General features: G+C 40.3%; 1 protein-coding gene across 1 annotated transcript in view; it reads left to right on the top strand.

The window, feature by feature from the left end:
- LOC306699603 (CUB and sushi domain-containing protein 3-like) overlaps positions 1-13,640 on the top strand; it is a gene marked incomplete at both ends in the record, with an annotated part of 199,653 nt that overhangs the window by 53,121 nt on the left and 132,892 nt on the right. The window contains 10 exons of the mRNA XM_079164257.1: positions 2,933-3,045; positions 4,193-4,270; positions 6,557-6,644; positions 7,504-7,628; positions 8,054-8,175; positions 10,597-10,700; positions 11,023-11,135; positions 11,453-11,635; positions 12,322-12,648; positions 13,323-13,517. Coding sequence (XP_079020383.1) covers positions 2,933-3,045; positions 4,193-4,270; positions 6,557-6,644; positions 7,504-7,628; positions 8,054-8,175; positions 10,597-10,700; positions 11,023-11,135; positions 11,453-11,635; positions 12,322-12,648; positions 13,323-13,517 — 1,448 coding nt within the window. The remainder of the gene's footprint in view (positions 1-2,932; positions 3,046-4,192; positions 4,271-6,556; positions 6,645-7,503; positions 7,629-8,053; positions 8,176-10,596; positions 10,701-11,022; positions 11,136-11,452; positions 11,636-12,321; positions 12,649-13,322; positions 13,518-13,640) is intronic.

The raw sequence follows: 13,640 nt of genomic DNA, 5'->3' as shown, positions 1-13,640 counted from the left end.
GCCCTGCAGCTAAATTACAAACTTTTGGTTAAATTACCATGTGTATTAGATTCAATTTCTTCTTCCTGGGATTTATTATTGATCTTCCCAGGCAAAATATAACCCATCAGAATATCTCTGATAAAAGCTATCCTCTACTGCTGTCTGACTGCCAAGAATGTTCAATTCAAGGAATTTGAATTGACAACTGACCCAGGTATTCCACCAGGGCAATTAATGTAAGGAGCCACAGGGTAGACAGCTTACTGTTCTCAGAGGTCAATCTACTGGGCACCAAACTGTATAATTACAACACCTGAGCAGTTTCTGTTGAGGGGGTAACTCGAGGAAGATATAGAGAGCAACAGCTTTTTCCTTATAAGAAAAAATATTCTTAAAACAATTCTGGCTTTTTTCTTAATAGAAAGTGGGTGGGAGGAAAGGTGGGAGGAAAAGATCACCTGGCCCAATCTTTTTTTTTTTTTTTGACAAATTTGAATTGATAGCTCATTATCCGGGGTGAACCTATGTATAACCCGCCTCACTGTCAAACGAAGTAGAGACACCAGAGATTTCAACTCATTGCTCTGCTCTCAAGGCCACATTTGGCCACAGCCACTGCACATTGGGACTCGTTACGTTGGTATTTTGATGAGATTGCCACGTTCCCTTTAACCCCTCATCCTGTCCAATCCGGACCACTTTGGTGCCTCACCAACCTATGTCAGAATCTACCATTATTCCTTGAGACGCCCCAAATCAATGACATGAAGCATGCTGACATTTGGATGGAACCAAGCACATAAAAACACTGCACTCATAAGTAATCTCTGTAAAGGCATAATATATATCTATGCAGGAACGAATAGCCTGAGTGAGATTTATATTATTAGTATTATTATAAACCTGATAAAAAAACATGTTATATAACTGAAGCATGTTCATTTCCATGTTAGCAGTACTGCTTAACTGTAGATAAGCAAATGTCCACGATATGATAACGTACATTTTAATACCGCTGTACACCGTGATACCTATACAACCCTCAATATGCAATGAGGGAGATGCAATGAGAAAACAGAAGACAACACTCACTTGTTCTTATCTGTTTTTAGGAGACTAGGCAGCTCACTCTCCACGAGTACCTTTTTCATAACCTTTTGACTGCAGTTAAAAATGTGATCACAGTCTAGACATAAACAGTTAGGACATCTTGAGATACAAGTCATCAAAGAAAGCAAAAGATCATTTCAGCGTGCAAGACATCAGTTTCTCAGGTCAAGTCTCTCTTTTAAGTCTTCCTTCTCTGACTGCAGCCTTTGAGCACATTTGTGTTCATTTGGACCTCTGTACAAACCGGGCGCCCCCCAAATGATGTCGCAATACTTTAAACTTTATTTTTTTCTTTGTCCTCGCGTTGTTTTTATGTAGCAGAGAGGGGGGGGGGCAGGCACACCATTATTGTATAAATTAAGAGAATGGCTTGCCGCACACAGATACACATTGGAGTAAGTCCTCTGTAAGGTGTCATTAAGCCTTTATTTACTGTTGATGGCAGATCATGTTTCTCTTACTCTGCCATACTTTGCTGTGACGATAACAGTATATTCACCTCCGCAGGTCTTAAATTTGTAACATCACTCCTGTTCTGCCTGAAGCATCTATGCAACTTCTGGATGGGTGAAGCTTTATTGTCACCATCCGTTTTCTTTTCGACTTCTAGCAGAAATCGTGTGATAATTTGCAGCTTCCACTACAGAAAACATGAAGGCAGATTCTTCTAAATAGTCTAGCTACCTGAAGGCTGCTGTTTATCATTCTGCCCGTATATTTGTGTCATTAGCATTTTATCAATGCAATGAAAGTAAAGGTCAACCTTTGTGTGAAAATCTATTACCTTTTAACTCTTCACCGGGAGCTGCCATCATCTCCCTTTGTGATGGATAATTTGGATTAAAATGATAAAGATTGCATTTAGTTTGCTGATTAATTAACAATAAAATATGCAGCAGCCTTAAATCTGTCTGACAGATGTCATTTTTCTCACTGAAGTAATACAGTTCAGATTTAAATGGCAGGAACCAGTAGTGTAATCAAAATAAGGAGACTTGGTTATGCATTTCTCTATATCTGCAATGGCCACCGAGGGGAAAAAGTCACCCTCTCCCCTTTGTTTTCCCTCATCACTCACTTACTCACTGCCACATTTATTTCTCTCATTTTTATTTTGTCTGCCTGCCCCTCTGGTGGCTCTGCAGTGAATGCGTTAGAAATTACATCGAAAAACAAACTTTAAACAAAAATAAACACACCTTTACACACACACACACAGGCACACAATAAAAAAGACAAACACGGGTGTGGGCACATACACACAAACGCAAAACAACAACTTAACACCGTTTTTTCTTTCTAATTTGGGAACCAAGGGCTCAAATGCACCATGCTTTCTTTAAAGCCTATCCCAAGCTCCTGTTTGATAGCTAGAATGGCTTTGTGACTGTGGTACGACAGGGTGTGGTGCAGGGATTGCTGGGCAAAGGAAAAAAGCCAGAGCTGGTGAGCCAGACAAATGAGAACGACCCGAGAAGCTTTAAATCTCTACAATTATAGAGGGTCCCTGATGCTGCAGCCATGCGCTGCATAAAACCTCTGATCTAAAACACCAATACAGACAGTAAGACAGAAGGAACACACACACAGACTTGAGTCAAGACAACTGCTCATACTGTAGGTAAAGCACACACGCGTGCAAACAAGTGCACGCGTGTGTGCATACCTCTAATTATTGTGAAGTCAACATCATTTTCTCCACGGTTTTCATTCAGTTTTTCCCTTTTTTGTAGGTGATTATGGTGACACAAGAACACTAGTGACAAGGAAGCTGTGTAGTTGAACTAAGGTTAAAACGGATAACATGTGTTTTCGTTTATTTGTGACTCTTTACACTCAGGATAACTGGAATGAATATTCCAGCACCAATCATCAGCAACAAAAACTGGCTGCGGCTGCATTTTGTGACAGAGAGCAACCACCGCCACAAAGGCTTCAGGGCTCAGTATCAAGGTAAGACATGATTACTTCATTTGCACATCGTAACAGAGGGACCCCTGCTTGAATGAAAAGGGATCATCTTAAGATAAACACACTGCAATTACAACACTGTTTTTGATCTTTGTTAACTGAATATTAAACAGTGTGATTAATACCCCGTCTGTAGAGGGCATTAAGGTCTTTTGTGCTTCAAACCATTGACTTCAAAGGGCCTTGTTAAATCAAAAATGTAAGAGATAAATACTGCATATACTTTCCTCTTATAAAAACTCAGCTCTGTCAGCTCAATAATCCATTACCCTGACATTGTTCTGTGGCGTGACTTTAAAGTCAGTGTGTGCTGCTTATACTCTACCATAAAGGCTTAAAATCTGGCCCCAAGCCACATGTGAAACCTGCACCTTCACCATAAACGGCTCTGTTAAAAGCTTTCAGTAACGTGCATGTGTGGAAACTCACTGTAAATAAAGACATCAAATCAATTGCACGACAAATCCCATTTCTCATCTTCTTGCAGTGCATTGTTGTGCCGTGTTTTAAGCAACGACGCAGTGTGCTTTTGAGCATTGTGTTTTTAACGGGTTGAATTAACCATTTGACCTCCAGTGCCGTTCAGACGAGAGGCATCGTCTCACTGCTTTCAAATTCAAATATCCTTGTTTTTCTTTGATACGTCATTCATTGCTTTTGGCTATTCTGTTGACACTTCAAAATGATGACAGCCACTTGCATCACCTGCCTTGTGTGTGCAATCGGTTTTAATTAGACTTTCTTAAGATGTAGCATTGCACTCCTTGGGCTGCTAGTTGATACTGCGTAGTATTTCCCTCCCCCCGCCTACAAGCTGTAACCATTAAATCTGCTCTGACCAATCAATTTCCATCCACTGTTTAATATGTCTTAGCAAAATGAACAAGCAATCATGAGAAACTAATTTAGCTTTTATAGGATTGCCAGGGCAACCCTTAGGAATGCATCAGAGCCGTTGGACTCATTTCTTTTGAAAAAGGGTGTACTGCACATCAGTAGCAATTACATTTTTGATGTTCTTCATAGGACCAAGTATTATCCAGAGAAAGAAACACTTGAACTGTATCTTCTCACATCTAATACTGTAACTTCTTTTATCTAATTAACTCTTTCTATTGCTCTCAACCAGTGAAAAGCTCTGGAGAGCTTAAATCCAGAGGGGTAAAATTATTACCAGGGAAGGACAACACTAACAAACTGTCTTTGAGTAAGTCTTTTATTTTTCTTATGCAACTGTTTTCATTGTTTGGATTTTTTTGTTTATGTAGGGCTTGAGTTCTGAGTCTTTGTCTCCTTCTTGTCTCTTTTTTTTCTTCTTCTTTTTTTTGCTGCATCATTTGGTGAAGGAATTAAGCTACAGTACTAGATTTTGCAGAAGTGCAGTCTCTTTTTCTTTCTGATGACCTATTTACCTTGTTGTCCCGGACTTCCTGTCCCGACACTCAGCTGAATCCTGCCTAGTTATGTATATTTTAGCAAAATGCTGAATTTGATCAGTTTCAGTCGGCCAAATCCCCCAATGTGTCATTCTGTACTATTCAAGCAGCACACGAGGTCGACTTATGTTCATGCACTGTGTGATCTACACACACACACACACACAGCAGTAGTCAAGGTTGAGTGACCACTCACTTGTCAGATGATTTGTGTACACTTCAGACCGAAGTGAATGAATTCTAATTGCTTGCGGAGCTCCGTCATTAACATAAATCTGGAACGCAATTCCCTCTAACTCCACAGTGTGCTAAGCACTTCAGTGATAACAGGTTGTAATCTTTATTACCTTATGTGTCATAGATTCGGCATTGCATGGAGACATGAATAATGCAGAGGGCTGTAATCTTTTCCACAAGGCAATACTGTGTATCATTGAAAATACTATGAAAACATGCCTCATATGCCTTGTGGATTCATTGCATATAATTGAACCCATAACTGTATTATTACCAGCAACAATTAACTTCAAAGCTAATCAACTCCCTGAAAGAAGTCAAAGAAAGGTAACACATGCTGGGTAGAGCTTCTCACGTTAAAACGGAAAGGTCTTTGTGTGGGGGAGATGATGTCTTATGGCAAATATTACAACAAACCGTAATGAAGATTAGGATGCTACGTATCTCATGAATTTCATTTCCAACGCGTGCGTCTTTGTTTTATGATGAGATGAGCTTGTTAAAAGTCCTTTTAACCTCTCTACAGTTGCACCGTAGTAAAGGCTGTACTCTATATGAAAGCATATCTACAAGGCTTTATCTGGTGTGCTTAAACTATTATTATGTATGAAGAGTCTCACTGAGTGATTATTGTAGCTCCTGCAATTGATAGTTGAAGGTTATTTAATCCTCTTAGTCCCTGTTCGGCCCAGATATATTTCCCTCTATTTTGTCTAGCTCAGGTACCTTTGGCACTCACTCAATATCGCAAAAACACTTGTGTGTATGTACACAGCAGCGCTGCCAAATAACTGGCAATTGAAAGTCTCTAACTTTAAAAGAGATTAGGATGATTTATCCGATTTACTATCTGACTAAGGGTTTCGCGATGCACCGTAAAAAATGTAATATTGATTTCACCTTGATAATACACATATATGACATTATTGTGTAAATAATCTAGCTCTTCCTAAATCCCGCTTTTATAAAGTTATTGTTACAGACTCTTTCTCCACCTCACTACGCTTGCGTTTTGTGTGTAATTCATTTGCCAGTAAAATAGACAAAATGCACAATAAACAAAGTCTAGCAAGCATTACAATTTATTTTCAAAATGTTCCATAGATATCGCAGTACTATTGTTATCGTGAATTCGATCCTGAATCGTGTAGTGAAAATCTGGTATTGTCACAGTGTTTCCCCACAGAATTAGATTCTATTTGTGGTGGTGGCTGACGTGTGCGAGCAAACCTCAACAACCTAGCTGTAGTCCAACACTAATTTATAGCTGTTGTTAAGCTCCTCATATGCTGGCTAATAACGTATTCAAAGAGTTCGGTCTGTGAGATTGCCAGTGTTGTTTTAAGAACACAGATAGACTAACTTATCAGTGTTAACTTGAATGCATCCATTTTGGTGCAGAGGCGTTCATGATACTAACCATTTGTGAACTCTTCTCTGCGGGATAAAGCCCAAAACCATCCTTCCTTCAGTGCTTGATCATGTTTTCATTAAGAGTGTTGCGTGAAGAGGAGGGGATACTCAAAAACAGGTCTGCCGTCAATGTGTTAGTGAGAGCGAGCAGGAAGGGGCTCAGCGAATCAATGCAATCGTATAAGATTTTATCCAATTTGGCAGTCGATGTTGATATTGTGGCGAGCCGCCACAAATGCATCAATGTATGCGAAACCCTGACATGATTCTGTTACCAAACATAACCACGGACCGTTCAAACAGACAGAGTTATCTAGTATTCAAGTGTTTTTACTGCAGTGGGGTGTGTTCTGAAAGCACAGAGTATTTCTCTCACAGAGTTCTTGGTCCTTCTCTTTCTCTCTCAGTGAATGAAGGAGGAATCAAACAGGTGTCTAATTACTGTCCTGACCCAGGGGAGACGGAGAATGGCAAACGGGTCGGCTCCAACTTCAGGTGAGTCGGTGCTGCGGCTGAAGTGATGGGGCTCAGATTTATGTCGAAGTTAAGGAGCGGGGCAGTATGCTCTCCATCCAATTTCAGTATTATGGCATGCAGCATATTCCAAGTATTGCTGTCACTATTTATCAAGTCAACGACATCTGTGCACATAAACCCAGTTTTAGTCTTGTTATGACATCCTGCTGTTACATTACTCTCACATATGGAAGGTTTTCTCTATTTGCCGGGGTCATGGATAATGTTCTTGCTAATATCATGAAGTATAGTCTGTCTTCTTTTTCATGAACCAGACCCAATCAGCTTTCAGGGAGAATAACATACATAACCACTTCAAGGCTATTTGCTTTGACATTTTGTCAGAATGCGACACAGTGAACTCATTTAGAAAAGTTCAAATATTGAGTCAGTTGGAAGATTTAGCCCCCTGTCACAGTTATGTCTACTCTCAGGTCCCTGCACAACTGAGTGTACATTTCCTTGTCCATGAAATATATACATCTTCTGTGTCTCTCTCCCCTGGACTATGTTAGCTTGCAATATAATTCATTTCTAGCATTCTTATATAAACATAATGGAGGTGTTTATCAGTTTAGGTCACTGCATTAAAGGGTGTCACTGGTGATCATTTTTAACTGGGACATTGGTAATCTAAGTTTTGGGAATGAGGGCAATTTAATAAATAAATTGATGAATTCAAATGTGTCCACTGAATTGTATATATTGATGCACAGTGCAATGTAAACCCGCCTATGAATGACATCAAATAAATAATGATTCTGATATTTCATCGAGAGACATTTTTCATGAATTGATTGCTTTTTCAGGCGTTAATAGTGTTTTCTTATCTTCTCAGCATCGGAGCAACGGCTCAATTTACTTGTGATGAAGACCATGTGCTACAGGGTTCCAAAACAATTACCTGCCAGCGCGTAGCAGAAGTCTTTGCTGCTTGGAGCGACCACAGACCCGTCTGCAAGGGTGAGCGAGGCTTCTGAAGAGCTAATAAAACAGTTTGATTAAGGCAGTGCCTCTGGATATAGGCTCTATGCAGATAGAGGAAAGTTCATTTTTGTTAATTATGTATGAGGGCCTCTGCTGCAGCACTCTACTTTTCCATTCCGAAATGCTCTGCCTGTTTTTCTGTGTGTCATAATACCTGGAGCACCTTTTAGAATTTGATTAATGAAAGTGCAGCTAATAGACCTTCTATCTACTTGTGCAAACAATATGTTAACTTTCTGTCATATTACAATGCAGGAGTTATTACTCTCCCTTCTGAGCACATTTATTATGAATTGTGAAAAACAATCCTATTGTATTCGAATACATGTTTTTGAATAATCAAGAATCTTTTAACTTAATGCGTTTTATTGTTCTTTGTCTTCATGTTAATGTTATTGCAGTAAAAACGTGTGGGTCGAATCTACAAGGACCCTCTGGGACTTTTACATCCCCTAACTTCCCCATCCAGTATGAGAGCAACTCCCAGTGTGTGTGGATCATCACAGCCAGCGATCCAAACAAGGTAGCGCAATAGAGTCTGGGTTCTTCTTTGAGTTTGTAGTATTTTTTTCCTCTTGGACCAAGTCAAATGAAAACCCAGTGCTATTGTTGTCATGTGAGGACAATCCAAAAAACAGGCCTTTGGATGCCAAATGATTTTTCGTCAGTTACAGTTGCTTCAACAGTGTACAGCCCAACTCGTGTTTTGTGCCGTGCTTATTCACATCTGCTTTAGAGCGTGAATAAATCAGTTACTTTCAAGTTATAAATACCAGATACTGTAGATATAGATGAGAGGGCCGTGGTTACTGTCAAAGGTCTGTCAAGATAATTATCTGACATCAGAGAAAATGTGTTTGCCATTATTACCTGCTATCCTATCAGGTTATAATTACTTTGCTATTGCTTGTAAAATGTACCTCAGAACAGTCTCTTTGCACTGTAAATATGGTATGTATACAAATGAAATATTGGCTTTTTTTTTTCTTTATTCATTTATTGAAGAAATCCCTGGGCGTAGATTATGAAAGTATTCAGTATAAGTAATATAGTGTATTATCCCGTTTGTCTTTCTCATAAACAAGTGCAACAGTCCCTCATTAGTGATATAGGAAACACAAATAGACATTTTTCCGTGATCCCGTCATTGAGTAAATCCCTCCTACCTGTGGTGTAGAGCATTTGTCCGGACATTCCCTTCCTGGATACGCATTTATGTATGCATCTATTTTCCAAGGGCTTTCCCAGGTGGGGATAGAATAGAATATGCATGTATTTTCACTTTAAATTCAATGTCACTGTCCCTCATTATTGTACATAGCAGTGAGTTGCATTTCAGTTCGTGAAAGTTTCAGGAGTTTGTCTTGGGGAACTGAAATGGAGATAAATTAAGAATGAATGAGGTCAGCTTTTCCCCAGTGTGAAGAGGTCAAAGCTGTTTTCCTAATGGTCATTACTGCTCTCTTACAGTCCATCAAATCTGGCTCTCCATTGGTATTCCAGTGAGATTTATACTTATACACAGGGGTGTCAACTAAGTGCTCTCCTGCTAATAAACAATAACTAACCCACTAAGACACATTCCGAACTCACTCGGACTGGAAAGTGCCATATATTTGTGCCTCCGTGCCCTCTCCTAGGCAAACACGCCATTGACTTGGCAGTGAAACCTGGACCATTAGTGTTATTACAGTAATTATGCTTACACATGCAATGTAATGAGGCTGTTATACATGGATATTGCTCAGGCATTGTCCTCCCAATGGCCATAGAAAGGGACATTAAGGCTGAGCAAGCAGCCATCATATGTTTGTCATCATGTTATTACAACATCCTTTCTTTCGTCACTAATCCAAGTCGGCCAAGTGTAGGTTGAGATAATTTGGCTTTATCGTGTCATGTTTCTGCAGCAGACTCTGTTTACATGATTATTATCAGTGTAAGCAGCAACCAGTGTGATCAGTGAGTGTGTCATCTTTTGTGACGTTATGTACATTTCTTAAGGGACGAAATCGAGACCAGTGACAGGCGACAAATGTAGCTCAAGGGTGAATGCGGACAGGCAATTACAAATTTTGGACTCTCAAATTTGCCTATCATGATTGTTTTTTAGTATTTGATCTGCGCTGATGTGAAGAGATGCTGCTGTCACTTTCCATATTGCTTTGAAGGATGTTTGGGGTGTCCTTTTGTTTGCGAGGTCTGGCCGGAACAGGCCCTATTCGTTAAAGCCTTATTCTATAAACAGTCACACATTTGATGTGAGTTGAGTTCTAGGTTTGTCTTTTATTTTCTCTTGACTTCATTGTTGGTTTGAGTTTAAGGGGTAGTTTCTGCATAGTTCATAAAGTAACAGAATGTGGGCTATATTATTCAACTACCTTATGAGATAAGAGGAAGTCTTAGGTTTCTACAGGATTGATCAAACATGTTGTAGTCTCCCTGCAAAAACGTATAAGGCATTACATAGGCCTTTCTTTAGGTAGGCTTCCCTCTTTCAGTTCAGCTGTCTCGAGGAAAACTCTCTCTCAAGGCCAGTTATTGAAATGAGCAGCCATGTTGTGAATTTCAAATAAATGAGATGTCGGGTTATTTGGTAATACAACTTGAGAATCATTTTTAATTACTGCTCATCATTGAGAGGGTTTGGCTTATATAAATGAATACCAACAATAGCGTCGACTCTCAGGACAGCAATGGCGGTCGGTAGAGCTGTTGGTTGGAACCACTTGGGTACAGTTGGGTGGGAACAGAATGGCTTGTATTTGAAAAAAAATGTTGCTGGCAAACAAATTGTTTAACATGTCAACATATGTACATAAACTATCTGCACTTCATGTGGGAAGACTTGGATGTAAATGCTTCAATAGTATGTTTCTAAATACTATTAATGCTCTCAAATACTGCCATGCCGCATGCTAACACCCATTGTATTTTATTACAGGTTATTCAGATCAACTTCGAAGAGTTCGACCTAGAAATTGGGTATGATTCGCTAACAATTGGAGATGGAGGGGAAGTAGGTGATTCTAAAACAATAATACAAGTGTAAGTACCACATAAAATACTTCTTTGGATGTGTATTGTACTATGATATTGCTCATGCAGTCTGATATCTTGCAGAGCTGGCTCGATCTGCATTTGTTTGGATAATTTGATTGTTTGATGTGCAGAGAACCTCTGAATGAATTTAATGCCATTTATGTAAAGGCTTGCACATTTTGTCACGCCCTATATTTACCAACAAACAAAACTTATAGAACATCGAATTCTTGTTTCAATACATTTTACAAGATCTTTTGAAAACTGTGTGAAAGATGAAAGTGGGTTCTGATACCATGGTGACTTATTTGTGTTTCCCTGTCTGCAGGCTGACTGGGAGCTTTGTTCCAGACCTGATTGTCAGCATGTCCCATCAGATGTGGCTTCATCTCCAGTCTGATGAGAGTGTGGGCTCGATCGGCTTCAAGATCAACTATAAAGGTACACAGGACTGTAGTGCTGATATCATCTCTCTGTCTATATTCAGGCCGCTTTCAGTAAAGCAACAAGTCCATTTTCCTGTCTGCCTTTCTGTCCTAGCTGTCTGCCTGCCTGCCTGACTGTCTCTCACTTATCTATCTCCTTCTAAAGAAACTTTCTCAACCAGGCTCTCAGACTCTTCACCTGGACCTTTATAGATAAATGTTAAAGGAAAAAAAAGTACCTCAAAGTACTTGGCTTGACTTAATTCTCTACTTTTCACTCTTTCCTCTCTTTCCATCCCTCCCTCCCTCCTCCCCTCCTCCTTTCACCCACAGAAATTGACAAAGAGAGTTGTGGTGACCCTGGGACACCTCTGTACGGTTACCAAGAGGGTAGTGGCTTTCTAAATGGAGATGTTCTGCGCTTTGAATGCCAGTTTGGATTCGAGCTCATCGGGGAGAGGATGATAACCTGCCAGAACAACAATCAGTGGTCGGCTAATATCCCCATCTGCATATGTGAGTCCATAGTTTTTTTTATGACGGCAAATGAAGCAATTACTTACGCGCTTGGAAAGTTCACAATGACACTAAGCTATCGGAGGATTAATTGCAGTGTTGTTAAATGGCCATGCAGTGCATTGTGTGTGTAAACAGCAACATATATAATGTAAAATGGGAAATTGATAGGATAGGGTTGCCTTGTTATTTCAAAGAGAAGAATGTAGGGTACACACTGTTACACTATACAAATACTCAGGAGAAGGGAAGCCTTTACAATACTGTACATTGTTCCTTCTCAAGGCAACCTAAACCCTTCCTGTAAGTTTCACTATACCTAACCCAAATACTTAACAAAAATCAAGTCTCTAGTTCCATTGGGACAGTGTGCAGTATTCCTGTGCGCTTATATAGCTGTATGTCTGTATCTTTGTACACTAACTCCTCTGTTCCCATCCCCCTTAGTTTTATTTTTCTCGAACTACTCAGCACCCATGGGAGCAGTGTTGTCTCCTGATTGCTGAGCTAGTTATACAGGACTGACATTGTTCTACACTGATCTTTGTGGCCGGTCCTGTCATGGCACAGTCCACAGTGTGCATTGTCATGTGACCAGTGAGAGTTGCAGTGAAACAAATGGCCTTGCTTGGGATATTAAACTTTTAAAATCATTACTAATATATTTCGTCCCCTCTATCACACAGTCCCCTGTTTCTCCAACTTCACCGCTCCCATGGGGACAGTGTTGTCTCCTGACTACCCAGAGGGCTATGGAAACAACCTTAACTGCGTGTGGCTCATTATCTCTGAGCTTGGCTCCAGAATCCACCTGGCCTTCAATGACTTTGACCTGGAGCCCCCCTATGACTTCCTCACTATCAAAGACGGGGATCAGTCAGGAGCCACCATACTAGGACGCTTCTCAGGGGCCGAAGTTCCTTCCCACCTGACGTCCAACAGCAACGTACTGCAGCTGGAGTTTCAGGCTGATCACTCCATGTCTGGACGAGGGTTCAACATCACTTATAGCAGTAAGGGAATGTTTGATCAATAAAATTGCAATAATCCTAGCATAGTAAAGCATTTAGAAACAAATAATTGCATCCACCATTTTTATGGTTAGGGATGAGTGTGAATGTGTCCTTGCAAATATCACGGCTGACTGAGGCCTTAAATTTGTGTGCTTTTCAAAAACGTACAAACATCTAACCAAAGAAACTAAAATGATCTAGGGTATAGCGCAAAGAAAATGAAATCATATGTCTTATTAAAGGACGGGATGAAGTTCAGCAGTACCAGTAATTTGTGTGTATTTGCACGTTTTCAGTCTTTTTTTAAATGAACGCTATAAAGAAATGAGCTTTAAGGAGAAATGATACTACATTGCACCCCAAGTGAAGCGTGAGTGCCTTAACAAAACAAAAAGGCAGCATTTAGGATAGTGCAAACAGTTCCCAACTCTTGTGCCTCATTGCCTAATACAACAGCATCGTAATTCTTTTTCTCCTGGCGAAGGCACATCAAGCTCTGAAGACAGAGACTATTGTCACCCTCAGGTGTACAGAGCAGACCTCTGTTAGTTTTTTTGTCTCCTACAGACAGCTACATCCATTTCCCTTATCTCCCGACTCCTCAAAGACCCCCATTTCTCATTCACACAAGAGCGTTTGTCACCAGATCGTGTTCTCTTTCTTCTCATTACAAGCTTTCGGGCGTAATGAGTGCCCTGACCCTGGCATACCGTTGAATGCCAGGCGCTTTGGGGACAGCTTCCAACTGGGTAGCTCCATCTCAGTGGTTTGTGAGGAGGGCTTCATCAAGACGCAGGGAGCTGACACCATCACATGCCATCTGGAGGAAGGCAAGGGCATGTGGAGCGGACTCATCCCCAAATGTGAAGGTACTGAAATGGAATGGCTGATAATTGTGTGGTCGGTGGACAGATGTGTCAACTATTGAGGCAGGAAGAGAGAGATAGAACAGAAAGAAAAGTGAGTGGGTTTATGTGGAACATGCAGCTCTA

Source organism: Pholis gunnellus, assembly GCF_910591455.1.
Source record: "Pholis gunnellus genome assembly, chromosome: 8".
Classification (NCBI taxonomy): Eukaryota; Metazoa; Chordata; class Actinopteri; order Perciformes; family Pholidae; genus Pholis; species Pholis gunnellus.
This window is presented reverse-complemented; position numbering and strand designations above follow the sequence as displayed.